The sequence below is a fragment of the Lithobates pipiens genome, unplaced genomic scaffold (assembly GCF_037356315.1).
Source record: "Lithobates pipiens isolate NorthernLeopardFrog02 unplaced genomic scaffold, aLitPip1_a1.2 Scaffold_19, whole genome shotgun sequence".
Classification (NCBI taxonomy): Eukaryota; Metazoa; Chordata; class Amphibia; order Anura; family Ranidae; genus Lithobates; species Lithobates pipiens.
The window spans coordinates 68,940,215-68,967,578 of record NW_027507764.1 but is presented as its reverse complement, the minus strand read 5'-3'; the positions used below and the strand labels follow the sequence as shown (position 1 = coordinate 68,967,578).

The following is a 27,364-nucleotide window of genomic DNA, read 5'->3' as shown; positions in this document are numbered from 1 at the left end:
GGGGGCACCTTTGGACAGGAACATTGTTAATCTGTGTTAGATGGCCTAGTACAGTGATGGCGAACCTTGGCACCCCAGATGTTTTGGAACTACATTTCCCATGATGCTCCACTACACTGCAGAGTGCCAGAGCATCATGGGAAATGTAGTTCCAAAACATCTGGGGTGCCAAGGTTTGCCATCACTGGCCTAGTAGATTTAGATACACTAACAAATCAAAGCCAAACCTAGCTAACACCTTCAGCTACTAATAAGCTGTTTTTATCCCCTTTTGGGACAAGGGTTTTAGGGGCAGTTCACAAAAAAAAGTCCTCCAGATCTGTTCTGAATGCGTTTCTGCATGTGTGTTTTTGACTTGTTTTTGACGCATTCCAGTGCCGCTTTTGATGCGTTTCTGGGTGTATTTCAGATACTTTTTTTCTTGTTTTTTTTATTTCACTTAATTTTACTACTGGAGTCCAGTGCATTTTTGATGTGCATAGGTGCATTCCGATGCATTTTTGATGTGTTTACCACATTCCAGTACAGTTCTGTGCAGGAAAAATGCAGCATGTTTTGCATGTTTTGAACTGCAAGCACTGGTGTGAACTATGTCATTGAAAAGCATGAAACCTACTTTCCATGCATGCTGGATGAAAAAAAAAAAAAAAGATGGAACGCATGTGGTGTGAACTATACCTTAAAGTGGTTGTAAACCCTTACAAACCACTTTGACCTACAGGTAAGCCTAGATTAAGGCTTACCTGTAGGTCCAAGAAATATCTCCTAAACCTATATGGTTTAGGAGATATTTGCCCGAAAACGGGCACCGCTGTCTACGGCGCATGCGCCGTAGACAGCGGCGCGCAGGCGCACTGAGTGCGGCATTTCCAAGAATGGAGCTGCCGCGCGTGTCAACTCCCGTGCGCATGTGCGGGAGTGACGTCATCGAGGCTTCGCCGAATGACAGCGGCGGAGCTGCGCGACCCCACCAACAAGATGGATGCGGCGGACTACAGGGGACAGTGGCGACTTCGCTGGCTCCTGTGTCAGGTAAGTGACACATAATGGGCTACTATGCGATGCATAGTAGTCCATTATGCTTTGCCTTTGCAGGGAATGAAAGAGGAAGTAAACTCATCAGGGTTTACTTCCTCTTTAAAAGCTGACCATTGTAAGCCCCCCCACCAGTGGTAAATGGTTTGTCTCATCCTTGTAACTGCAAGAGAGCTTGTTCTTTTGAAAAACAGACTTACTGGGTGGATCACTAGATAAAAATAAAAGAAATAAAGCCTAAAAAAGAACATGAATGCAGCCATCACATCTAAGCCCACGTACACACGGTCGGAGATTTCCGCAACCAAATCCGTCGGATTTTGCCCGTTGGATTTTGTCGGTCGGATCTTGTCCGAAACTGTTGCATACACACGGTCGGGCCAAGTTGGCGAAAAATCAGATCTTTCAGAACGTGATGACGTAATTTCGTTACGATGGGACTACGTTCAGGCTAGTAGCCAATAGCTTTGATGTAGGAATTTGATCTGAGCATGCGTGGCACTTGGTCCGATCAAAATTCTCTACACATGATCGGAATATGTCCGACCGGCCCAGTTGGTCGGGAAATATTTCCAACATGTTGGAAAATTGGGTCTGACGGAGATTCGGATGGAATCAATCCGATGCATACCACACACAGTCGGATTATCTGACGACGCGGTCTGATAAGACGCATTCTGACGGATTCTCCGACCGTGTGTACGTGGCATAAGAATTGTTAAGTTGTCCTGTAATACATGTTTGCTTTTGGGTTTAATAGCACGCCAATGTACGTCTTCAGAATGGCACGGGCAGGCAAATGGGCGTACCTGTACGTCCCTTTAAATTTGCCGCCCTGCCATCGGGACCGATCATCTCACGGGGCGGCTGAATGGAGAAATGCCGAGATCAGTGTTCACTAAATGAAATCCCAGCCCCCCACAGTTAGTAACACACCCCTAGAAACACTTAACCCCTACACTGCCAACCACTGGTTAACCCCTACACTACCAGTGTCATTTACACAGGAATCACTGCATTTATATAGCAGTGATTGCTGTATAAATGACAATGGTCCCAAAAATGTGTCAAAAATGTCCAGTGTGTCCGCCATAATGTCGCAGTCACAATAAAAATCGCTGATCGCTGCCATTACTAGTAAAAAAAAAAATTATTAATAAAAATGCCATAAAACTATCCCTATTTTGTAAATGCTATAACTTTTGCGCAAACCAATCATCCATTTTCAATCCATTTTTATATATTTTTGGGGATATTTATTATAACAAAAAGTAAAAAATAATGTGTTTTTTTAAAAATTGTCGCTCTATTTTTGTTTATAGCGCAAAAAATAAAAACCGCAGGGGTGATCAAATACCACCAAAAGAAAGCTCTATTTGTGGGAAAAAAAGGACGTCAATTTTGTTCGGGAGCCACGTCGCACGACCGCGCAATTGTCAGTTAAAGCGACTCAGTGCCGAATCACAAAAAGTGGTCTGGTCTTTGACCAGCAAAATGGTCCGGTCTGTAAGTGGTTAAGATAATTTGCAGCACTCAGTGCATTTTACATCTAGCTTACAGCACTTGCTCAACGCACCACAACTAATGTTTTATATTAGCCTACGACATGTATCAATGCCCTTATTTTTATAGGGAAGACAGAGAGGTGATATAAGTATAAAAACAATAAAATAACATAAAATGTAGCCAGCTCTCCTACTCTTTGTAAGTAATCCCAGAACACAAACGCTCTCCCCTTTCTAGCTACAGAACTCTCCAATTTTATCCTCCTCCAGGGAACAGAGAACCTGTTTCATTTTACTGTAAGTGATGTCAGTACATACTGTCTGGATTTGCTACACGTTTTGGGAGGTCACCAAAGTCCAAGGATCTGGCCGTCTACCGAGAGGGGAGAAAAAGCAGACGCAATCCCTCGGCAGCCTGCTTATGCTATCAAGCAGGATGCAAACTCGTATTTTCCTGGGACCTATATCCTGTTAGGTAAATCTTATTAGCCTGTGTTTTAAGGGATTTGCTCCTTTATTTCATGTTTATTTCATGTTTATAGGAAATGTTAAACCACGCATGATTTGAAAATTGGAGGAATCCTGCTCATTTTATGTATATTTGAATTGGGTCTCATTGAATACCCCACATTTTCCCTTTTTTTGTGGTAGGAACAAACCAAAAGGCTTTAATAGAGCTTTGCGAAAAATGGAGCCAAGATTGCTGGACTGAGATGAGAGCTATTGTGGGCCCATGCTCATGGGAAACTATAACGGGGCCTTTTTGCTTTTTTTTTTAATGTTTATACATTTTTTAACTATTGCTTTTCATCTGGTTTACATATACTGGCATACCCCACTTTTAAGTACACAATGGGGTTTATTTACTTAAGCTGGAAAGTGCAAAATCAGACTCACGTCTGCATAGAAACCAATGAGCTTCCAGGTTTTATTACCGAAGCTTAATTGGACAAGCTGGGGTTAGAAGCTCATTGGTTTCTACGCAGAAGTGAGCCTGATTTTGCACTTTCCAGCTTTAGTAACTAAATCCCATTGTGTATTTAAAAGTGGGGTATGCCTGTATACAGTCTTTGTTTTACAAATACAAAACCTTGGATTTTGAGCATAATTCTTTCCAGAAACATGCTTGTAATCCAAAGCACTTGTATATCAAAGAAAATTTCCCCATCAGAAATAATGGAAATTCAAATGGTTTGTTGCACAACCATTTATTCATAGGTCCTTCAGTTTATAGTCCATATAAAAAGATGATAGCAATGTGATGGGTTGTGTAACCATAAAATGTCCATCCAGAAATAGAAGCCTCCACAAGGGGATTAGATGCAAAATCCAGCAGGAGCTCCAGAGTATAAAAGAGAAGAGAGGCGCCTCTAAGGCCGCGTACACACGGGCGGATTGTCTGTCCAACTTAGTCCGCTGAACCGCGTTTCAGCGGACAATCCGCTCGTGTGTGGGCTTCAGCGGACTTTTTCAGTGGACAATCTGACGAACAAAGTCTTACGGAATTTCCGTAAGACAGTCCGTTCAAACTTGGTTTTGTCCGTCTAAACTTGGTTTCAGCGGACAGTCCGCTCGTGTGTAGGCAAGTTGGACGGACTAAGTATGGCGCATGCTCAGAAAGGATTTACACGGCCGAAGGTTGCATTGCAGTGTATAGGACGTCGTTTTTCTAGTCCCGTCGTACGTGCTGTACACGTCATCACGCACGCTTTCAGCGGACTGTCTGCTCATCGTGTGTGGTCAAGTCCGTTCATGCAAATTTTGAACGGACTGTCTGTCGGATTGTCTGACGAACTTAGTTGGGCAGACAATCCGCCCGTGTGTACGCGGCCTTAGTGTAACAATATGTTGCTAAATGTTGTACCTTCATTAAATGTAACCATATTGCTACACTTAGACGCTCCTCACTCCTTTTTCATACACAGTTGTGACATGACGCTACTTGTATATCTAGCCATCGCTTGTATATTAAGTCAAAATTTATTAAAACATTTTGCTTGTCTTGCAAAACGCTCTCAAACCAAGGTTTTACTGTACACATTTATTCCATTACAAAGAATTTCCGGAGGGCTATGGGAAGCAGCACAACAGGAGCTGCCTTTGTGTCTTAATGAAACTTGGGAGTGAGCTGCCCGATAAAGGAGGAGCTACTGATGATGAATAGGGATGACCATAGGTTCCAGAAGGAAGCTGTCAGCGCCTGGCCAAAGAAATTGATTTAATATGACCATGTGGCCATATTAGGTCAATGATGTCATGAGAATCCCCTCCCCTTTGTGTACATGCAGCTCTGGGGTGGGGAATCTGCTGCCAGCTGCTGATTGGCCAGGTGCCGACGGGTTCCTTCACAGTTCAGCCAATTTCAAGAGTATGAATATTTTCTCAGGGCACTGTAATGATCAGAGGGGCACATGCAACCCCTTGGTTCTTGTTGTGTGGCCTGAATTCAATAGTGGGAGCACTGGCTTGTAAAGAGGCTTGTGAAGGCAGTGTTCTCCATGCAGTCTTATGTACTGTGTGCCCAGACTGACCATCTCCTGCAGCAAATTGTAACCCTGTGAAGTAAAGCATTGTGGCATTGTGAACAGACCCAAGTGGCCACCATGTCACATTATAGGTGGGTGGTCAGGGAAGTTTAAAAATAACTCCTGTTTTTATGGCTTCACGCCTACCTAGCCATAAAGTGGTATTAAACCCAAAACCAAAAGTGTAATATATTGCAGCTTACCATTAATTAGATGTGGTGGCTGCATTAGTTTCCTTTATTAGGCTTTTTTTACCTCTGTTTTCACCTGGTGATCTGGCCAGTAACACACCTCCTGCATTAGAGTGCCCCTACTCTCGATAAAGGAGCACAGGGACACCTTTGAACAGAAGCATTGTCAGTCTCGGGGGGAAGAAATTTTAGTTGTACTAGCAGATTTAGATACACTAATAAATTGAAGATAAAGGTTTTACACGAATAAATAAAAGCTAATCATTGTAAGCAGCCCTGTCGGTGTTAAATGATTTGTCTTATCCCCATAACTGCTACATCTGCAGGACAACTTGTTCTTTTGAAAAAGAGCAGACTTACTGGCTAGATTATCAGACATAAATGAAGGAGGGAAAGCCTAAAAAAGAAGATGAATGCCCCACTACATAATATATAATAAATGTTTTATTCTGGATTTAATGCCACTTTAACCACTTAAGGACCAGAAGAATTTACCACCTTAATGGCCAGGCCATTCTTTAACTGACAATTGCGCGGTCATGCAACGCGGTACCCAAACAAAATTGACAACCTTTTTTTTACACAAATAGAGTTTTCTTTTGGTGGTATTTTATCACCTCTGCGGTTTTTATTTTTTGCACTATAAACAAACAAAAAGCAACAATTTTGAAAAAACATTTTTTTTTTACTTTGCGCAATAATACATATCCAAAAAATATATATAAAAAAAACGAAATTTATTCATCAGTTTAGGCCAATATATATTCTTCGAAATATTTTTGGTAAAAAAAAAAAAAAATCGCAATAGGCATATATTGATTGATTTGCACGAAAGTTATTTGCGTCTACAAGCTACGGGATAGATTTAGAGACTTTTATTTATTTTTTATTGCTTTTACTGGTAATGACGGCGATCTGCAATTTTTAGTGGGACTGCGACATTGCAGCGGACAAATCTGACCCCAAATGATGCCAACAGACACCAAATCCACCCGAACTGTGGGCACACCTCTGCAACGCGCAGCCGGGGGCCGCCCACAAATGTGCCTGCGTGAGCCGATGTACAATGATTCACGCAGGGGAGCCAACCTGTCGCATTACAACTGCGGCCGCTAATCTTTAAGTGGTTAAAGAGTATCTAAAACTGGAATTGATTTGGGCAGGGTGTTGAATGTTTAGAACTCCTGCCAGGATTTGTTGCTGTGTCCCCGCTTAGTAATGTATATTTATCCTCTCTATTAGTCCTGGTGGCCACTTATCATTTAAAATTAAAAATTGGATTTTAAGTCACCATTAACACCATTAACAGGACATCTTCCATTAAGGACAGCTGTTCTATTGACAACTGCTAAAGAAAAGGCACACTTTTTAAAACAATGCGGCAAAAAAAAGCTGAAAGTAAAAAAAAAAATATAAGGCCCCTTTCACACATGCGGACAGTATGTCCGTATTTCATCCATCCGTTTGCGGATGAAATACGGACATACATGCATCCCTATGGGATAGCGGGTGTCTGCGGATGAACATCCGTAGACACCCGGTATCGTCCGCCTCCGCAACAGTCCGATTCTGCAGACAGAGGAAAATCCTATTTTTCTATCTGTCTGCAGAGCGGATTGGATGAACACGGACACACGGTCCGTGCTCATCCGATCCCCATAGAGGAGAGCGGAGAGCTGACAGGGCGGTCCCTGCACAGTGTGCGGAGACCGCCCTGTCCGCAGCCGGCTCAGCGGGGACAACGCAGCGATCCCCGTTAAGCGAGCGGATCATCACGGGGCGGATCATTACTGATCCGCCCCGTGTGAAAGGGGCCTATCCTGACAGGCATTTTACCCCATGCCTTTGTTACCCCCTCACACACAAAAAAGCTTTAAATCTACTTTGAGTGGGTTAAGTTTCTTAAAATAAGTGGTATTCCTAATTTAAAGGTGCTGATTTTAAACATACACACATGCAAAGTGACTTAAATTGTACATAACAATTAAGCTGACATTGATTATAGAAAACAAAAAAGGTAGAAGACTTACCCTCTTATCTCTACCTGGGCCGTGGCAGTTATAGGGATTTCCAGACTAACAAAGTTACTTTGGGAATTGTCCTTATTGGAACTGTAAATGACAAGTTTGAAAAGCGGTTATACATGGCAATGATATTGTAAAATGTATAACATGCATCTTTTTAGTTATTTTCTAACTTAGACTCTCCAATAGAATCTTTACTATCGACAAGCGCATCATATCGTTTTCCATAAAAGGGCGTCTCTCTATTTAAAACAGAACTTTATCCATAACAACTTGATAAAAAGTAATGTTCTTTGGCAAGGAACATTCCACATGAATAATTTTGCTACCAAAATTAGTGTATGCTTTAAATTGCCTCCAACAATGTTTGTTTTTCTTCTTGCTGGAGGCCGCCATTTTGCTAAATCCTGAAGCCCCTGAACCCCTGAACAGCAGTAAATTATAAAGTGGGACTAACCGGTACTAGCCAGTAAACCACTGTGCTGCCTCCACCAGATGTATGTTGGGTACTGGGTTAATTCTTTAAGGTGGATCTCCCCTCTTTACAAATCTGTATGACAACATTTCTGACATTTCACCATATATAGAAACAGTATCGCTTTTAAAAAAAATTTAACTTTTATGCTTATTAGGCAACCAAACTGATTACCACAGGCTGGATTCGGCCATTTGTCTTTCTCTCAGGGCACAATTCCTCCCACTGATACGAGGCACCGTTTCTCCTACACACACCCACAGTGAGGCATAATTTCCCCCCACTGACACCCCATGATGGGCCACTTTTCCTCCCACTAACACCAACAATAGGACACTATCCTGCCCTCTGATACGTGGCACTGTTTCTCCTACTGACAAGGGGCGGCCCGTTCATTAGAGGCACTCGCGCACTGCCCCCTCCCCTAAACTCCACCCCCTATATGGTAATGGATTGATTTATGCATAGCATGAATCTATCCACGGCCGCCCCCTATTCATGCTTCCGTCCCCTTTCAGGGCAGCGGGTGCATGAATTACAGTGGCTGTTTTTTTTTTAAGCACCTGATTTGAGCCAAAGGCTTTAATAGGCTTCAAAATCAGGTGGGCTTGGGATGCAGAGGATGTGCTCCGATCCCACCCAGGTGTGTTACAACAGCGAATGAACTGAATCTCAACCAGGCCAATCAGAAGGGGGAGTAAAACCCTTTTTCTGATTGGCCGAAAAGAGAAGACTCCCGATTGGCCACCGAGGGTAAGGGAGGAAACGGATGCCGCGTGATGAGCCAGAGAATGAGAGGCCGCAGGAGAAGAGCAAGAGAACGGGAGGCCGCTGAGCAGGGGAAGCCACCGCTGATGGGGTAAGTGTGACTGACCGACATGGGGGTGCGGCATACTGTTTGCCGCCCCCGCTCCCAAAAAAATTCCACAGGTCTCCACTGCTACTGACACTTACAGTGAGGCCTAATCACCCCCCCCCCCCCCCGACACCCATGATGGGGCATTTTTCCTCCCACTAATACCAACAATGGGACAATATCCTGCCGACTGACACCAATGATAGGGCACTATTTCCCCCACTGACTTTCACTGACACCAATCATGGGTCACTACTCCTCCTCTTACCAACCACAAGTGCTATGTCATTTTTTTTTCCTGATGCTAGGGCATTTTCTACTCCAGCTGGCCCTCTAATGTTTGAAGGTCAGTAAACTGGGCCTCTGCTTAGAAAAGTTTGGAGACTCTGGGCATAGATGATGCTCTCAGTCTGCTGCAGGCAGCAGAAAGAATTTTCTCAGTCTCCTCTCCTCCAGTGATTAGACTTTTTAGCAAGTCACAAAGGGGAGAAGTTGCAGAAAGGGGGCTGATTTGGGATCCGGCAGAAACACCAGAATATACATGATTGTGTCATCTCTGAGCTGGCATCTCAGTCCAGGAAGCAGATGGAGATGCTGGGTGATCCCTGAACAAAGATGGCTCCATCCATTTGGAAAGAAAAGCAATGAAAGCATTGTTGGGGGAAGGAAAGGAGGGTGGCTGTGATGTCTGTGAGAAGTAATAAATACCTGGAAGTGTTACATTATAAAGCATGAATGCAATTAAAATTAAAAAAATGTGTATCTGATGCAAGACCAGATCGGACATGTCTGCATTCTATATCAGTCTTTTATAAATTGCTGAACAGAAGGAAAAATTGCGAAGTATGGGGAGATGAAAAAAAAAAATCTTTAATGACCCCCCCCCCCCCCCCAGAGGTTCCATCCCTTCTCCAGTCCAGATCTCTGGCAGGTACATCGGCTATCTCTGAACACAAGCTAATAAAACATGAAATTTCAACTTTTCTGCAGACATTCCAATTCAGGCAAAAAATAATAATTTTTTTGTTTTCTTTATGTAAATAAATTAAAGCCCCTTAAATAAACAAATTCAAAGAATCCTACTTCAGCTCCAGATACGCAATTCATCACTTCAATGAACACCAGATTTTGCAATAAACTAATTACGTCCTTGTTATCCGAATAAGGGCCAGCTTGCTGCCAAACTTGCGCTGTGATGTGATCATTATCCACACTTGTCAGAATGTTTCTATTCTTTTGTATTTTCCATTCGAACATTCTTCACGAGAGTCAACGACTCCAGAGCGCTTGCTACAAATACACTGACATTTTTCTGGAACCCTCTGCGTGTTTTGTAATAACAAGCATGTAATCTGGCGGAATGCAGTTTGAAAGAACGCAAAACAAACAGTTTTCGGACGTTATCGGCTCACAGTGGAAAATATCTGAATTATTTTGATGAAGCAAATAAATTCCATGACCTTTTTTTTTCTTCTGCAAAAACACTATTTTTAGATGTTTTTTTTCCGTAGTGCTTATACAGAGGCTAAATTGGTCCATCTGCTAGTGTGTTGAGTGATGAGTGTTCAGGTGTCGTGATGACATCATCATGTCTCCCGGATGCAAAGAAATGAGAACTGATGTCCATGAGCCTCAAACACCAGATCAAAAAGTTACTCACAGATGGAATTGATTGGGAAGAATGTAAGCTCCCTCCATCATTTATTTTACAGTCAGTCGTCTGTATGTTTGTATGCAACTGAAAGTAATGCATTGTAGTTGTTATCCTATCCAGCACTCACTTAGGAGTATATTTGGTGCTCATGTACAGGACCATAAAAAAAGCAGAGTTTTTATCACTACTGTATTAGCATTTTTTTTACAAATATTTTACAAAGCTAATGTAAAATATGTAAAGTACTGCATAAATTGCTGATTAAAAATAATTGTAACAAATAAATAAAGCAAGGGTTGTACAAACTACACTTTGCTGTATAACTCCTGTATAATAATATAAGTTGAACACATGTATATTGTTTTCTCTTGGCTTATGCATATACAGTATCTCACAAAAGTGAGTACACCCTCACATTTTTGTAAATATTTTATTATATCTTTTCATGCGTCAACTCTGAAGAAATTACACTTTGTTACAATGTAAAGTAGTGAGTGTACAGCTTGTATAACAGTGTAAATTTGCTGTCCCCTCAAAATAATTTAACACACAGCCATTAATGTCTAAACTGCTGGCAACAAAAGTGAGTACAGAGAAAATTTCCAAATTGGGCGCAATTAGCCATTTTCCATCCCCAGTGTCATGTGACTCATTAGTGTTACAAGGTCTCAGGTATGAATGGGGAGCAGGTGAGTTAAAATTTGGTGTTATCGCTCTCACTTTCTCATACTGGTCACTGGAAGTTCAACATGGCACCTCATGGCAAAGAACTCTCTGAGGAACTGAAAAAAGAATTGTCTACATAAAGATGGCCTAGGCTTTATGAAGATTGCCAAGACCCTGAAACTGAGCTGCAGCACGGTGGCCAAGATAATACAAAGGTTTAACAGGACAGGTTCCACTCAGAATAGGCTTCGCCACAGTCAAAGAAGTTGAGTGCATGTGCTTAGCGTGATATCCAGAGGTTGTTTTTGGGAAAGAGACGTATGAGTGCTGCCAGCAGTGCTACAGAGGTTGAAGGGGTCAGCCTGTCAGTGCTCCAACCATACGCTGCACACTGGATCAAATTAGTCTGCATGGCTGTCTTCTAAAGATGATGCACAAGAAAGCAGGGCTGGACTGGGACAAAGATTTGGCCCTGGACTTCATCCAGACCGGCCCACAGTATATAAACTATATGCAATTGCGCAAAAAAAAAACATAGGTAAAAACATTCCAGTCACTGTACTATGGGTGAGCAGGGACTTGGGTATCTATGGTTTCACTGAAAGAACAAAAAAGTCCCTGCATTGGTGGTTTCACTGGAAGGACAAATGTCCTTCTGTCCGTGTTGTCACTGGAAGAAAAAAAAAATGTTCCTGCATTCATCATATGTGACACCAGTAAATTTAAGGAGGTGGAGTGGTAGAAAGCTGGAAATGGGGATGGAGATGACGGGAGTGGAGTGTGGGAAGCTGACAGGGGCGATGACGATGACAAGGGGGATGAAGATGACGTGGGGGATGAAGCTGACATGGGGGATGAAGCTGACATGGGGGATGAAGATGATGGGGCAGAGTGGTAGGAAGCTGACAAGGGGGGTGAAGGTGACAGGAGGATGAAGATGATGGGGCGGAGTGGTAGGAAGCTGACATGGGGGATGAAGATGACATGGGGGATGAAGATGACATGGGGGATGAAGATGATGGGGAGGCGGAGTGGTAGGAGGCTGACATGGGGATGAAGCTGACATGGAGATGAAGATGACTGGGGGATGAAGATGACTGGGGGATGAAGATGACAGAGGGGATGAAGATGACATGGGGGGATGAAGATGACATGGGGGGATGAAGATGACTGGGGATGAAGATGACATGGGGGGATGAAGATGACATGAGGATGAAGATGACATGGGGATGAAGATGACAAAGGGGATGAAGATGACATGGGGGGATGAAGATGACTGGGGGATGAAGATGACATGGGGGGATGAAGATGACATGGGGATGAAGATGACATGGGGATGAAGATGACTGGGGGATGAAGATGACTGGGGGATGAAGATGACATGGGGATGAAGATGACATGGGGGGATGAAGATGACATGGGGGGATGAAGATGACATGGGGGATGAAGATGACTGGGGGATGAAGATGACATGGGGGGATGAAGAGGACATGGGGGGATGAAGATGAATCGGGGGGATGAAGATGACTGGGGGATAAAGATGACATGGGGATGAAGATGACATGGGGGGATGAAGATGACATGGGGGGATGAAGATGACATGGGGGATGAAGATGACTGGGGGATGAAGATGACATGGGGGGATGAAGAGGACATGGGGGGATGAAGATGAATCGGGGGGATGAAGATGACTGGGGGATAAAGATGACATGGGGATGAAGATGACATAGGGATGAAGATGACAGAGGGGATGAAGATGACATGGGGGGATGAAGATGACATGGGGGATGAAGATGACATGGGGGGATGAAGATGACATGGGGGATGAAGATGACATGGGAGATGAAGATGATGGGGGGATGGAGTGGTAGGAGGCTGACATGGGGATGAAGATGACATGGGGGGATGAAGATGACATGGGGGATGAAGATGACTGGGGGATGAAGAGGACATGGGGTGAAGATGAAGACAAAATCTGTGTAGAATAGCTATTAGCCTGTTGAGGTTGAAATATGGGATCACCCACCCTATAATTTGGGCAGAACAGTAAAGGATGTGCCCTCACTTCTCCAGAGCCCTGTGCTTTGCCTCTTTCGGGCTCTTCAGCAATCGCACACCGCGTGGGGCAGTCCAAACAGCCAGGGACTGCGGGGGCTCCTCTGATCTGTCGTGGGTGGGACTGGACTGAGCCTGGAGGAGGGGATGACGTCACGTTGAGGCGAGCGGAGCGCCGTGCCTGTGCTTCAGCACCTCATTGGCTGACATGGCACACAGTGCCAGCGAGGTTGCAGTGATTGGCGGGCGGCGGCAACTCACCACCAATCTGAATAGTGCATAAAGACAGCGCTGCCCGGACAGGCCGTGGAGCCCGCACACCGAACATTGAGGCTGAGCACATTATGCTTAGGCTCACGGCACGGCGCACACAGTGAGTGACATTCCAGGCCGTCAGAGTCACTCCGCACTATTTCAGCAGAGCTGCGCCGGCCCCGCAGCCTGGCAAACTGATCCGGGCTGGCCTGCACCCTCCCAGCTAGGCAGCAGTGTTCCCTAGGTGACAGGCTGTCACTGGAGCCGGCCCACTGAGCCATCGGCCCACCGGGAAACTCCCGGTAGTCCCGATGGCCAGTCCATGCCTGCAAGAAAGCCCGCAAACAGTTTGCTGAAGAAAAGCAGACTAAGGACATGGATTACTGGAACCATGTCCTGTGGTCTGACGAGACCTAGATAAACTTATTTGGTTCAGATGGTGTTAAGCGTGTGTGGTCAACCAGGTGAAGAGTACAAAGACAAGTGTGTCTTGCCTGCAGTCAAGCATGGTGGTGGGAGTGTCATTGTCTGGGGCTGCATGAGTGCTTCCGGCACTGGGGAGCTACAGTTCATTGAAGGAACCATGAATGCCAACATGTACTGTGACATACTGAAGCAGAGCATGATCCTCTCCCTTTGGAGACTGGGCCGTAGGGCAGTATTCCAACATGATAAGGATCCCAAACACACCTCCATGCCCACATGCCCCCTGCTTTGCTAAAGAAGCTGCGGGTAAAGGTGACAGACTGGCCAAGCATGTCTTCAGACCTAAACTCTATTGAGCATCTGTGGGGCATCCTCAAATGGAAGGTGGAGGAGCGCAAGGTCTCTAACATCCACCAGCTCCGTGATGTTGTCATGGAGGAGTGGAAGAGGACTCCAGTGGCAACCTGTGAAGCTCTGGTGAACTCCATGCCCATGAGGGTTAAGCCAGTGCTGGAAAATAATGGTGGCAACACAAAATAGTAAGACTTTGGGCCCAGTGTGGACATTTTTACTTGGGGGGTGTACTAACTTTTGTTGCCAGCAGTTTAGACATTAATGGCTGTGTGTTGAGTTATTTTGAGGTGACAGCAAATTTACACTGTTATACAAGCTGTACACTCACTACATTTACATTGTAGCTAAGTGGCATTTCTTCAGTGTTTTCATATTAAAAGATATAATAAAATATTTACAAAAATGTGAGGGGTGTACTCACTTTTGTGAGATACTGTAGCTGCGTTAAGATCAGTAAACTTGAATGGTGTTGAGATCAAACTCTACACCTGTGGTCCTCCATATGGACTGTATTGTATGCTGTACACATGTAAATGTTTGTGCTAATGTTAACATGCATAGAGTACAAGCACAAATGTACTCTATTGGCCTGCTCAGTGCCATCATGTAAATATCAACAATGTGTAATCGGTTTGATTGCACACAAATGAGTTGACATGTTAACCCTGATGGTCACCTTTGTCCTAGCAATTAAGGACGTTAAGACAGCAAGAGCTGTCTGCATCCTAGCAACAAAGGATGCTAGACAGCAAGAGACACTTGCATCCTAGCACTGAAATATTCTGGACAGCATGAGCTGCCTGCATCCTAGCAACATAGGATAATAGGAAACAAGAGCCAACTGCATCCTAGCAATAGAAGACACTAGACAGCAAAAGCCACCTTAATTCTAGCAGCGAAGGATGCTAGACAGCAAAAGCCACCTGCATTTTAGCAATGAAGGACCCTGGACAGCAAGAGCCACCTGTATCCTAGCAAAGAAGGATGCTAGGCAGCAAGAGCCACCTGGATCCTAGCAAGGAGGGATGCTAGGAGTCAGGAGCCACCTGTGTTATAGCAATGAAGGACGCTAGTCAGCAAAAGCCACCTACTTTCCATCAACAAAGCTGGCAAGAGTCACTTTTAATCCTTGCAATGAAAGGTGGTAGGTGACCTTAAAGAGGCCCTGTCACCAACTTTAAAAAAAATTAGGTAAAAGCACAGAAAATTAAAAAATCTAAAGTATTTCAAAGGATTGCGTGCAGTGTCTTAATTTCCTCAACTGATTTTATTTACTTTTAACGGCTGCGCTAATAAGCTAAAAATATTAACTAGTTTATTCCTTGGCACTGCCCCCACCTCCTCACACATCATAGCCATCTCCTCTTCTGGGAGTTTCTAAATACTGTGTGTTGGCCTAGCTCCTCGGCCCATCACCTAATATTCCTAAATAATCTTTTGTTCAGCTATTGGGGCAGGAATAAAGGGGAATTTTACAAAGAGTGGCACATAATATATAAGTAATGGAAAAACCTTTTATTTTGGTTTTGGATAGAGTGGAGAAGGATTGGAACACCTATTAGGTTTTTATCACTGAGTATGAAAGTAATCAAAGAAAATCCCAAATTTGAAGTTATCACCAGAACAGTAATAGAGGGGAAATCTTCCAAAGGGGACACTAGTTCTGATGACTACCAGGGATTCCTTCATTTTGGAGGGATTCCCTCTCACTTCCTGTTGTGGTTTTAAAACAAAGTGAAGCGAAATCTCAACAATGGGACAGCAATGAAAAAAGGAACTTAGCAGGGGTCATAACCTTCCCTTACTCTATCAAAAATGAAAACAGTTTGGGCTATAGGTTTTAAGTGACAGCTTTGAGTCTGCTGGGGCTGCTGATATCACATCTAAGATGGTGGCACCCAGCAACCTCAGGGTTTTTGGATTCCTACATAAGGGAGGTTTTTACAGGTGCATAACATGCATGGAATTTCTCAAATGCACATATAAGGGTTGATTTGCTAAAACTGGAGAGTGCAAAATCTGGTTTAGCTGTGCATGGTAGCAATCAGCTTCTAACTTCAGCTTGTTCAGTTGACGGCTACAGCGCGGTTGGCAAATTCTGGCAGGGTGGACACCTGGGAATGTCCGTGACCAACTGGCGCATCACAGAACGGAGTATGCCTCATTCATGCTCATCCATGGCTCATTCATGCTCATCCATGGCTCATTCATGCCACATCAGTGGTCATACGTGCCCATTCATGCTGCATTAGTGCCCACCCATGCCTCATTCATGCTCAGCCATGCCCCACCCATGCCTTATCCATGCACACCCATGCCTTATTCATGCTCATCCTTGCCACATCAGTGCTCATCCATGCCATCCATGCTACATCAGTGCCCATCCATGCCACATCAATGCTCATCCATGCCACATCCATGCCACTACAGTGCCCATCAGTGCCTCACAAAAGTGTAAGAGGTAGTCAAGAAATGAAATGTGTAATTTATATCCCTAGAACACTTGATGGTACTCTCTGCATGTTGGGCCTCTGTATGTGGCCAGCCTGTGTAAAAGTCTCACACATGTGGTATCACCATACTCGGGAGGAGTAGCAGAATGTGTTTTGGGGTGTAGTTGCATATGCTGTGTGTGAGAAATAACCTGTTAATATGACAATTTTGTAAAACAAACAAAAATAAAATGTAAAAAATCTTAATTTTGCAAAGAATTGTGGGAAAAAATGACAACTTAAAAAAAAACTTGCCATGCCTCTTACTAAATACCTTGGAATGTCTACTTTCCAAAAAGGGGTCATTTGGGGGGTATTTGTACTTTCCTGGCTTGTTTCCTGGCTTAGTGTCTCAAGAAATTAGATATGCCGTCAGTACATCAGGTGCAATCTTTTTTGGACAAAGGCCCTGGCTGGGTATTTAGCCGCAAGCTCCAAAAAGCTTGCCTTCTGGTAAGCACACAATTCATGTGGTGGAGGTGCACTGTCATCAAGAGGTGTCATATCATAAGAACCCACATTTATGTGCGAAATATGGACTGTTCATTTATCACTCATGTTGCTTTTGTACAATAATTTATACACAACCATTGATTTGGACTATTTTATTATATTTTTTTATTCTCACGGTTTTATTCACTTTTTTTTTAGCGCTGCTACTTTGTATTATTTACACAACAGGAAATGACAGAAAATCTTTCCAAAATGAACAAAATTAAATTCTTAAAACAGTTTTATAGGAATAATTGTTCCTTTAGAGAATTTCTCACATTTCTGTCTCTGGTGACAACTTAAAATATTTGAATTTCCCCTCACTTTCATTCACTGGAACATAGAGAGTCAATCTCCCCGATGGGGTTACAGAGACAGAAAAAAATCTTTATAGAGCGTCTAACTCTTCCCTATTCTATTAAAAGCTTTTAAAACAAAAAAAAATCTATATTTTAAATTAAAATTATTTAGGACACCAGCATGCTCTGGTGTTTAGCCACTAGAGAAAGAAAACAAGATCTGTCATGAAATTATAGGAATGGCAATGAATTAAAAATATGAAAGTCATAAGGAGAGAAGAGAATTTTGTACAGACTTTAAAATAATAGCTTATAATAGATACGTACTTAAAAGCCTCAGCAGTTTTGTTTTAGGGCAGAAGGAAGTTAGAAGGAGTTGACCTGAGCCCTAATCTCCCCTCCAGTAATAACACTGGTGGGAGTAGAGATCAACCTCATAAATCTTCCACTATTGACACAAAACAACATATGTTAAAAAAAACACCATAGTCACAAAGTGTATCTGCTCTTTTGGCCCCCTTGCTACTAACATGACTTCCTGTCCCCCTCTGTAGCACACAAGGTACATCCAAGCTGTGTCAGCTTCATTAATAATGTGTGAGATTTTCTTGGGAGATGGATGATCTTTTTGCATTGGAAAAACATGGCTGAGATTATGACGTATGACTTCAAGGTCACCATGTTGTGATAATATCCCTTCTGTGTCACCACTTCCTCCCCTTCCGCATTTCCTTAAGATTTCCTTTTCTACTATCTTGATAATGTTTAGAATTTTCTTAATTGTTTTATCTCCCTTTGCCAGATATAAAAGTCACGCAATTTACTACTGGACTGCTATTGGGAAAATGCAGTGTCCTGCAAGGAGTCTGGCATATTTAAGGGCAATTTCAAAGGTCAATTTTATTTGTATTCCTTTTTTTGTACATCTTATAATAAGCTGTATAGCATATTTTAATTATATATATATATATATATATATATATATATATATATATATATATATATATATATATATATATATATATGTAGATATATATATATATATATATATATATATATATACTGTATATATATATATATATATATATATATATATATATATATATATATATAATATATATATATATATATATATATATATATATATATATATATATATATATATATATATATATATATATATATATATATATATATATATATATATATATATATATATTATATATAACTTTGGGTGGGTTACTGCCTTTTCTTTATCCTGGTTTTTTGACTGGAACAATGTCAGGGTGGACATCCGTTTAAAAGACGACAAAGGGACACGTTCTCCAAATGCAATAAACTTTAATGTATCTTCAAATCATCAGGTATTGTCAAATCATGTAAATCAGCAACAGCATGATGATACCTGATGATTTGAAGATACAGTAAAGTTTATTGCATTTGGAGAACGTGTCCCTTTCTCGTGTATATATATATATATATATATATATATATATATATATATATAAAAAAGCTTTTTTAGATCTTTTAAATATATTTTTCTAATTTGTACTTAATAAATACTTTATATATATATATATATATATATATATATATATATATATATATATATATATAAAATAAAAACTAGAAAAATCTATTTCAAAGATCAAACTAAAGTAATTTTTTTAGTCCTGACCAGAAAAAAGTTATACAAATGTAATAAATAATAAGAAATAAGAATTATTTCAGGCAACAAGTAAATCAATTTGATTAACTCCCTTACTCTCTAAAGCCGGCCATAAAACAGTTTGAATCTAGGCCGGTTCATCAGGGACTAGCCGACATTTGAACCATTAATGGGCAGGCTGAATGTACCAAGTTGATCGATGGATCAACTTGGGTACAACCAGCCTGCTGGATTCGCTTCCAATTATTGCAAGCGGCTGCTATAGCCGCTAGTGATAATCACTGTCTTCTCCGGGCGGGTTGTCCCCAGAACAATTATAGAGGGGAAAACTTCCAATGGGGACTTCTGGTGACCGGCGAGGCTCCAATGGATTTCCTTAAGATTTTCTCTCACTTCCCATTTTGGCCATGGGACAGGAAGTGAAGATAAATCTCCCCAATGGGACACAGATGGCAAAAAAAAAAACTGACAGGAGTTATAAGCCTTCTTTACTTTATCCAAAATAAAAAAAAGTTTTGCCTATAATTCTACTTTAAGAATCGCACCTCTTTAGTCAATTGAATTTGCCATATGGGTAAACTAATTTTACTTTTTTTTTTAAATTACTAAATGCATTGTTAAACATATTCACAGAAACTGTTTCCCAAGTAGTGTAATGCACACACTTCTATTATCCTATGGCTCTATGTCACTGCTCCGTCCCCTGCTAAAATAAACAGCAAATACTAGAAACTATTGTAAAATTTGGAATTTCTGCATGTATGACAAGGCTTACCTTTTCACGTATAGGCCAAAGTTGATGCTGTCTGCATTTTCTAACCTCTGTACATTAAATCTCAGGCCGAGTGAGAGCTAAAAGAGGAAAGAGACCTGTAAGACCTGGATTTGTATGTAGCATGTAGTTTTAGCAGGTGTCCTCTGCAGGACAGCACACCTTCATGGTTATAATATTAATATCAGCCTCCACACTGTCCAGGGAGAACCAGTGAGGGCAGTGGGGTGGATTTACTAATGGCAAATAGACTGTACACTTTGCAAGTGCAGTTGCACTAATTTTCCTTTGTAAATGTAAATATGGTAATACTTTACTTTGTAAACAATACCCAATCAGGTGCAAGGAAAATAAAAAACAGCATTTTGCTTGCACATGATTGGATGATGGAAATCCGCAGAGCTTTGGAACATTCACTAAGGGTTGGGGAAAATGGGTGCAACTGCACAATGTGTTTGCCTTTAGTAAATTAACTCATCTGAGAATTGAGGTTGAACCAGTCAGACGTTAATCAATGGAAATATGACTGTAATATATTGCTGCACTTTTGATTATCATTATAACGCTGTCTGGGCTAATAGGAAGCATCTGATTGGTTGCAGTGGGCTACCAGATATTTTTACAAAAGAGGCTGAATGCACTGTAATAGTTTTCACATGCACTGTAAATAATAATTTTTACAGATTTCTAGGCATCCTGGAATACATACAGTACATTCAAATATTTATAACCTGGAAATTATTCGGGAGTCCACTTCTAGGCAGGTGCAGGTATTCTTCCCACCTGTAGATGGCCGTGTTTTGATGCTACAGAGCAGTGATGGCGAACCTTGGCACCCCAGATGTTTTGGAACTACATTTCCTATGATACTCATTCACTCTGCAGTGTAGATGAGCATCATGGAAAATGTAGATCCAAAACATTTGGAGTGCCAAGGTTCACCATCAATGCTATAGAAGGAAGACTGAAAGGGGAAAGGTTCCTCTCTGGGAAGGCATGTGTCTAATTGGATATTCATACCTCCCAAAGTTTTGAGATGAGAATGAGGAACACCTACTTGCAAACATATGTAGGCATAGGACACGCTCCCTGACACACCCCTTTAAATGAGAATTAACCCAAAAAAAGGTTAATTAAATCCACAAGGACTTTTTTTTGCCACTCCTATTCCTTTATATTGGCTTTTAACATTTACAAATGCAGCAATTTTGGATTTAGATGAAAGGTTTAGCACTGGGAAACATCTTTTTAAAGATTAAAAGTGCATTTTATATACAACTATATAGATCAGACCAAAATGAGAGACAAATGAAGGGGGAAGAGGGACAAAGAGACATTGCTCCAAATCAGTGTCAGTCCCTTGAAATCAGGGTCAGTTGGGAGCTATGGATATGTGATTCCTGCGAGAGTTTGGGTGACCATCTTAGCGGTGTCCCTTGGTTGGGAAAGGAGCCTGCTGGTTATGGACAATACATTGCTTAGGGAAAGGTTCCTGGTGAGTAGGAACAGCACAAGGGACATTGTCTGGTGCCTTCTGAAGATTCCCTTTAACCTCCCTGGCGGTATGATTCAGTCTGGAATAAGGTGCTGAAAGCGGTACAATTATTTTGCATGGAAATCTGGCTTTTATTTTGTAGTCCTGTAATTCTTAGGAATAACGCTCTGAAATCTCTTCAAACCAGAGTCTAGCGGACATCCCGGGTATGATAAAGTTTATAATATAATAAAGAATAATAAAAATTATTCAATAATGTAATCAAATCCCAAAAAAACTGAAAAAGGGACATGTTTTGGTTGCTATGGACAATCTCCAAATTCCAAGCAGTAAAAAACTGTATTTATAATATAAAAGTGCATGCAGGGCATTGCACAAACCACTAGGGACAAAGGGGGTGTGTATTTTTTACTACAGCACTGTAATCTGTAAGATTACAGTGCTGTGTGTGTTTTGTGTGTTTTTACTTTTTTGAATTTGCCGCCGTTCTCCGCTCCCGTGCGCCGTAACGTCGCAGGGAACGGAGCTCGGCGGCATTCGGCACTGTGAATCGAGCGCAGGACAGCTCGATCACACAGCGCGGCGGACATCGCTGGATCCAGGGGACAAGGTGAGTAACGATCCCTGTGTCCCCCCCTGCATCGAGCGGTGCAAACCCGAGTCTGGCTCGGGGTTACCGCTATTGTAATGAAAATCCCAACCCGAGCCAGACTCGGGATTACCGCTAGGGAGGTTAATGGGTTAGTGCAGCAGGGTTATACAGCAAACTGCCACCCATCCATTAGAAGCCATCATTCAGTAACATTACAGTGTAATGCAGCATTGAGAGCTGTGAACTGAACTGCCCAATTCTGCAGTGTCCCAATTATTATATATTGGGACTCTTTCAACTGCAAACAATTACTAAAAAATACTTTGGGAAAACTAAGTGTGTGTAATCCCTCTTGAGCAGCAGCATTATACAGACCCCTCCTAAACACTGTTGAAGTAGGAACGGTCTGTTGTGTAGAAAATAAGATGCCCATAATGTGTACACAGAAAGAGAAGACACGCACACGAAATGGTTGCAAGAGAGTTCTCTTGTATATTCCATAACTTACAAAGCATTTTATATTGTTAAGAGATAAGGTTAGATCAGGTTTCAACTGGCTGAGACAAAGTACAACTGTATGCCTTATGCCTAGTACACACAATGAGAATATCAGATAAAAAAATACCACTTTCGGAGTGATCGTCTGTTAATCTGATCATTAGTTTCAAAAGCCCATCACAACTGTTCATGCAAAATTATCCAAAGGGACATTCTCATACGATAACAGAATGAACGATTTTCAATAAATTAGTATAGTATTTGTACAAAAAAAAAAACGTGTGACCAAGACCACGCATGCTCGGAAATGAAAGAATACATTAGAATACAATACATTATATCACTTCAAAAGTTGTATTCTGTCTTACGAGAATTGACGTAACTTTGGTAACCTATTTTTGTATTTGTATATGAGGCTAGCATGCAAAAACACAAAAAAAAAAAAACAGACAATCATTTGTATTCATATCATGTGCACTAGGCATAAGGCTGGCCAAACACCAGTCATTGTGTTTGAAAATGACTTGATTCCACTATCCAAACATTCGATGTTGATGGGGGAATCCCTCTCACTATGCTTTCGATTCTGACAGCAGGGAGATTTCCCAACCATCAGAATACACTATAGCTATAGTCAGTGCTACTGATCGAGAACTTTTTTTCCAACAGGCTAGTTGTACACAAGTCATTCGATAGATGGTGTGTAACCAGCCTGCCCATACATAGATGAAAATTCAGCCAGTCCCTGCTGAACCAGACAAATTTAGATCAATGTATGGTCGTGTTAACAAGCAAGGTCCCTCCTGGATATCTATGTTCCAGAATATCTGTTGAAGCAAAGAAAACTTTAAGGGAGAACTCTACGTGTCTAACAAATATAAAATGGAGTCTCTAAAGCATACTGTAACTTTGAGTGAAGCCCACTTGCTTAACACTTACATTGGTTCCAGCCACCATGGGGTTTCCGAGGTCACATACTACCATCCGAGAGTCATTTCCCATTTTGTATTCACAGTTAAGTTGCCGCAGACCCTTAGGAAAAGAATGATGAATTAATTATTGTGTGCTAATTTTACATAGTGTTGACATTCAGCACTTTCCTGGACCCCTGCAGGACATTACACTCGAATGTACCCACCACAATCTTACAGTCAACTTTTGTGGAAACACATCAAACTACCTGCATACATTTAAAGTGGTTGTAAACCCTTACAAACCATTTTGACCTTTGTGTGTTCTCTGAAACATAATTATCATTTTGTGACTCTATTGTGGTGGGGCACCCAAAAGAAGAGAAGGAGCAACTTTGGGAAGAACCCCAACCCCAAGTTGTGCTTTTAGTTATTTTTAGTCGCTCCCATTACCTTACAAAAAAAAACACAAAGATAACTGGATAAAATATACAGTATATTGTGTCGCACCCTTGTATGGTCTTACACAGCAGGCTACACCATTGAATGGTCTTACACGGTTTTATTCGACACTCCCTAATCCTATCCTCTGCGTAAACTACAATATCCTTTGTTTTCCTAGCAGACAGGAAATTGCTGACAATGAGCTTTATCTTGAAAGACTAGGATATGATGTTTTACATTAACTGTCCTTGGCTGCCAGATGTCTGCCTGTAGAGTTACGAGTCTTTCTGGCAGAGAGAATTAGCAGGCAAATTTTTATTTTTCAGGTAGGTGATTCATTCAGATAGGTTTGTGACATTTAGCACCTACCTCCATGTGTCGCTCAATGCCTATATAATCTGCCTCCTCGGGTACATTCACATGGAGTTCAGCCTCGTATGCCCCTTCACCATCATTCCGTGCATTTATGGTTAACAGGATGTGGTTTTCCTCTCCTATAATTACCTGTTTCTTATCCCTACAAAAATCAGAATCACAATTAGAAAAGTACGTGCAAAGAAGAAGTATTTGTAAAATGAAAAGAAGTTGCAGTGCTTTCAATGATCATTTCTTTTTTGTATTGCAATTAATTGGATTTACTAAAGGCAAATCGACTGTGCACTTTGCAAGTGCAGTTGCACTCATTTTCCCCAGAGCTTAGTAAATGTGGTAAAGCTTCACTTTGTAAAGAATACCCAATCAGGTGTAATACATTTTTTTTTAAAAACAGCATTTTTTACTTGTACATGATTGGATGATGGAAATCAGCAGGGACATTATTTCCTTCCAAGAACATCAATAACACAAGTGTTTTTTTCATCCACCAATATTAGCTTCATATGATTAGCCAAACATTGCCACCATATCAGCACTCTAAAGTGCCACATCTATTCTATCCCTTTTAGCTCAGTGCACTGCTATAAGCATCTCATAGGCTCATTTCTGTGCGGTTTTGTTTTACTAAACCTTAATAAAAACATATTTGACCATATAAGTTCCCAGGTATGCATATATTCTGGAGTAGGGGGTTGAGTAGGGGGGGGGGGGGACTCAAGGGCTCTAAATGTCCTGTCCACAATCACAGATATACATTTTTCATGCCTTTTGAGAGGCAGCCTCTTAAACTGATGCTGTGTTTTTGGACTATGAGAAGGAGTCAGATGAGGGCACCTAGAAGAAGCCTCTTGGAAACTGTGCCCAGGACTTCAGTGCAGTTAGCGCTTCCACCTAGCAGAACTGGGGTCATTGGTTTGAATCCCAACCACACTACCTGACTGGAGTTTGCATGTTCTCCCTGTGCCTGTGTGGGTTTCCTCTGGGTACTCTGGCTTCCTCCCACACTCCAAAGACATACTGGTAAGTTATTTGGCTCCTGACTATATTAACCCTACTAGTGTATGTATAAATGTGAGTTAGTGACCTTAGATTGCAAGCTCCTTGAAGGCAGTGACTGGTGTGAATATACTGTATATGTAAAAGTGCTGTATAAATTAAATTGTATACAGCCCTATATAAGTACCTGTAATAAATAAACACATTTTTTCTGAGGAAGTGGGCCCAGCCATTGATCTTGCACACAGGACTACTCCATACAGATAACACCCCTGTTAAGGGATAGGGTAGGGGTTTACTGTTGGGGGGGGGGGGGGTAGTTGTTAGGTATTCTGGTAGGGTAGTGTTAAGTGTTTATAAGGAGGCTGAATTAGTATAATGGATGTTTTCTTTATTTTGCCAAAACTTTGGCCAGCTACATTATGCACACCAGTTCTCGGTGCTGGGTTCTCCTTTCTGGGAACTGTGATGAAAACTACCTGAGTCACTAAGCCACCTTGCTGCTTGTACAATGTGCCTTGTTAAAACAGAAGGTATTGGCATCACTTCTTTACCCCCGCAAAAAATAAATAAATAATAATAATTATGTTTCTACACCTTGGCTTTATGAGCTACAGCATGGGTGTACTAAGTTAGGCCAGTAGCCAGTTAATGCATGGTATGAAGTGTCAACAAAAATTAAAAATCAACATTCAGGACAGCATTTTATTTTCAAAGCAGAAGATATTTATGGTATCACTTCCATTAAAAATAAAAACCAAGGGGTTTACTCCTCATTTTAGGATTGGGCCTTAAATTTACAATGTAAATAATTCCTTCATGTCTTCATAGCCAACCAAGCATCCAAAGCAAAAGTTGACCATCGTGCCACCAGGATGGAGTTAGCAGTATCAGGGGTTATAACTCTGCTTGCACTGTGAATGTATAACAGGCACACTTTAAATTTAAAGAAAAGAGAAAACTTTTAATGTATTAGTGATCAAAGCAGATCAAAGTAAATATCTATAGAGAAAAAAAGAAACATATGGTAAATTCCCACGTCCTCATGTTCTAATCCAGCAGGAGCTGCATCTTGAAGCTGCTTCTGTGCCTCTTAACACTATGGAGATCTACATGGCTCCATATCAAAGCCCGGTCACATGCTTGCCCGGAATGCTGAGGGGGTGTGTCGAGGGACAAACTGTGCTTTGAAGTTGAAAGAGACAGGACTCCGATGTGATGGGGCTCTTCCTATTATTTCAGCACATGGCTATTTCAGGAGGAGCGTTGACTTGAGAATTAATAAAACAAAACTATTTGCAGCATTTTGTATAGCTAATGTGTTCTTTATTTATGAGAAGGTTTGCTTTGATTTTCACAACTTTACTTCCATTTCCCAAAAGTTTTTGTCTTAGATTTAAATAGTTTTAGCCTGAATAGTGAGGCAGAAAGTATGAATGATCATGGCGTGGCACCCTTATCATGACTGAAGAAGAAACCCAATTCTATTAGAAAGATTGCATTTTCATGTATTCTACGTTGCCCGGCTGGTATGCCAATCCAATTACATCAGTAATTTATGAGTCAGTGATCCAGAAAAGACATGCAGACTGGGATTTCTGATTTCACTGGCTGCATGCTTATTTGACAGCCCAGAAAGTATACATTTTCAGAAGCACATCAGCAATGGCAAACTTCTCTCAGTAAAGGCTGACTTTAAAAATAATGCAGAAAAGCATCAGCATCAATGTGATTAATCATATAAAATATAATGTACAGAACACACAGCTCTAGCTGTCAGAGAAGTCACCAAGCAGCCACCAAAGTTATATAGCATTGTGTAATTTATATAAAGGTTCAACTGGTAGTGGCAGCAGTAATCCATGTGCGAGACAGGGACACCTAGAAAAAGTCCAAGTTTTCTATTCTTTTGGTACCCACAATTCAATGCTGCAAGTCTTTAGCATAAAAACAAAAAAAAAAAAGGCTTTTGTTTTTGTGATTTATCAGCACTCAGCCTTTTCACCCAGCAGCAGGCTCCCACATCAGAGAGAGAACCTTGAGCATATGTCAACTGACACATACAAAGTGGAGAGAGAGAGAGAGAGAGAGAGAGAGAGAGAGAGAGAGAGAGAGAGAGAGAGAGAGAGAGAGAGAGAGAGAGAGAGAGAGAGAGAGAGAGAGAGAGAGAGAGAGCCATAGCATTAGTCAGCTCAGATATATAAAGGAGACAGAGAGCCCTGAGCATCAGACAGCTCACATACTGTATATAAAAGCCTGTGAGCAGCTGTGACTAATAAAGAGGTTTGGCTAACAGGAAAATGTGGAC

General features: G+C 41.5%; 1 protein-coding gene across 1 annotated transcript in view; it reads right to left on the bottom strand.

The window, feature by feature from the left end:
- The window catches only part of ITGA8 (integrin subunit alpha 8), a 236,120-nt gene that overhangs the window by 43,297 nt on the left and 165,459 nt on the right, over window positions 1-27,364 (bottom strand). The window contains exons 20-23 of the mRNA XM_077490849.1: window positions 24,055-24,202; window positions 23,270-23,362; window positions 19,749-19,825; window positions 7,287-7,367 (exon numbers count right to left, since the gene is read on the bottom strand). Coding sequence (XP_077346975.1) covers window positions 7,287-7,367; window positions 19,749-19,825; window positions 23,270-23,362; window positions 24,055-24,202 — 399 coding nt within the window. The remainder of the gene's footprint in view (window positions 1-7,286; window positions 7,368-19,748; window positions 19,826-23,269; window positions 23,363-24,054; window positions 24,203-27,364) is intronic.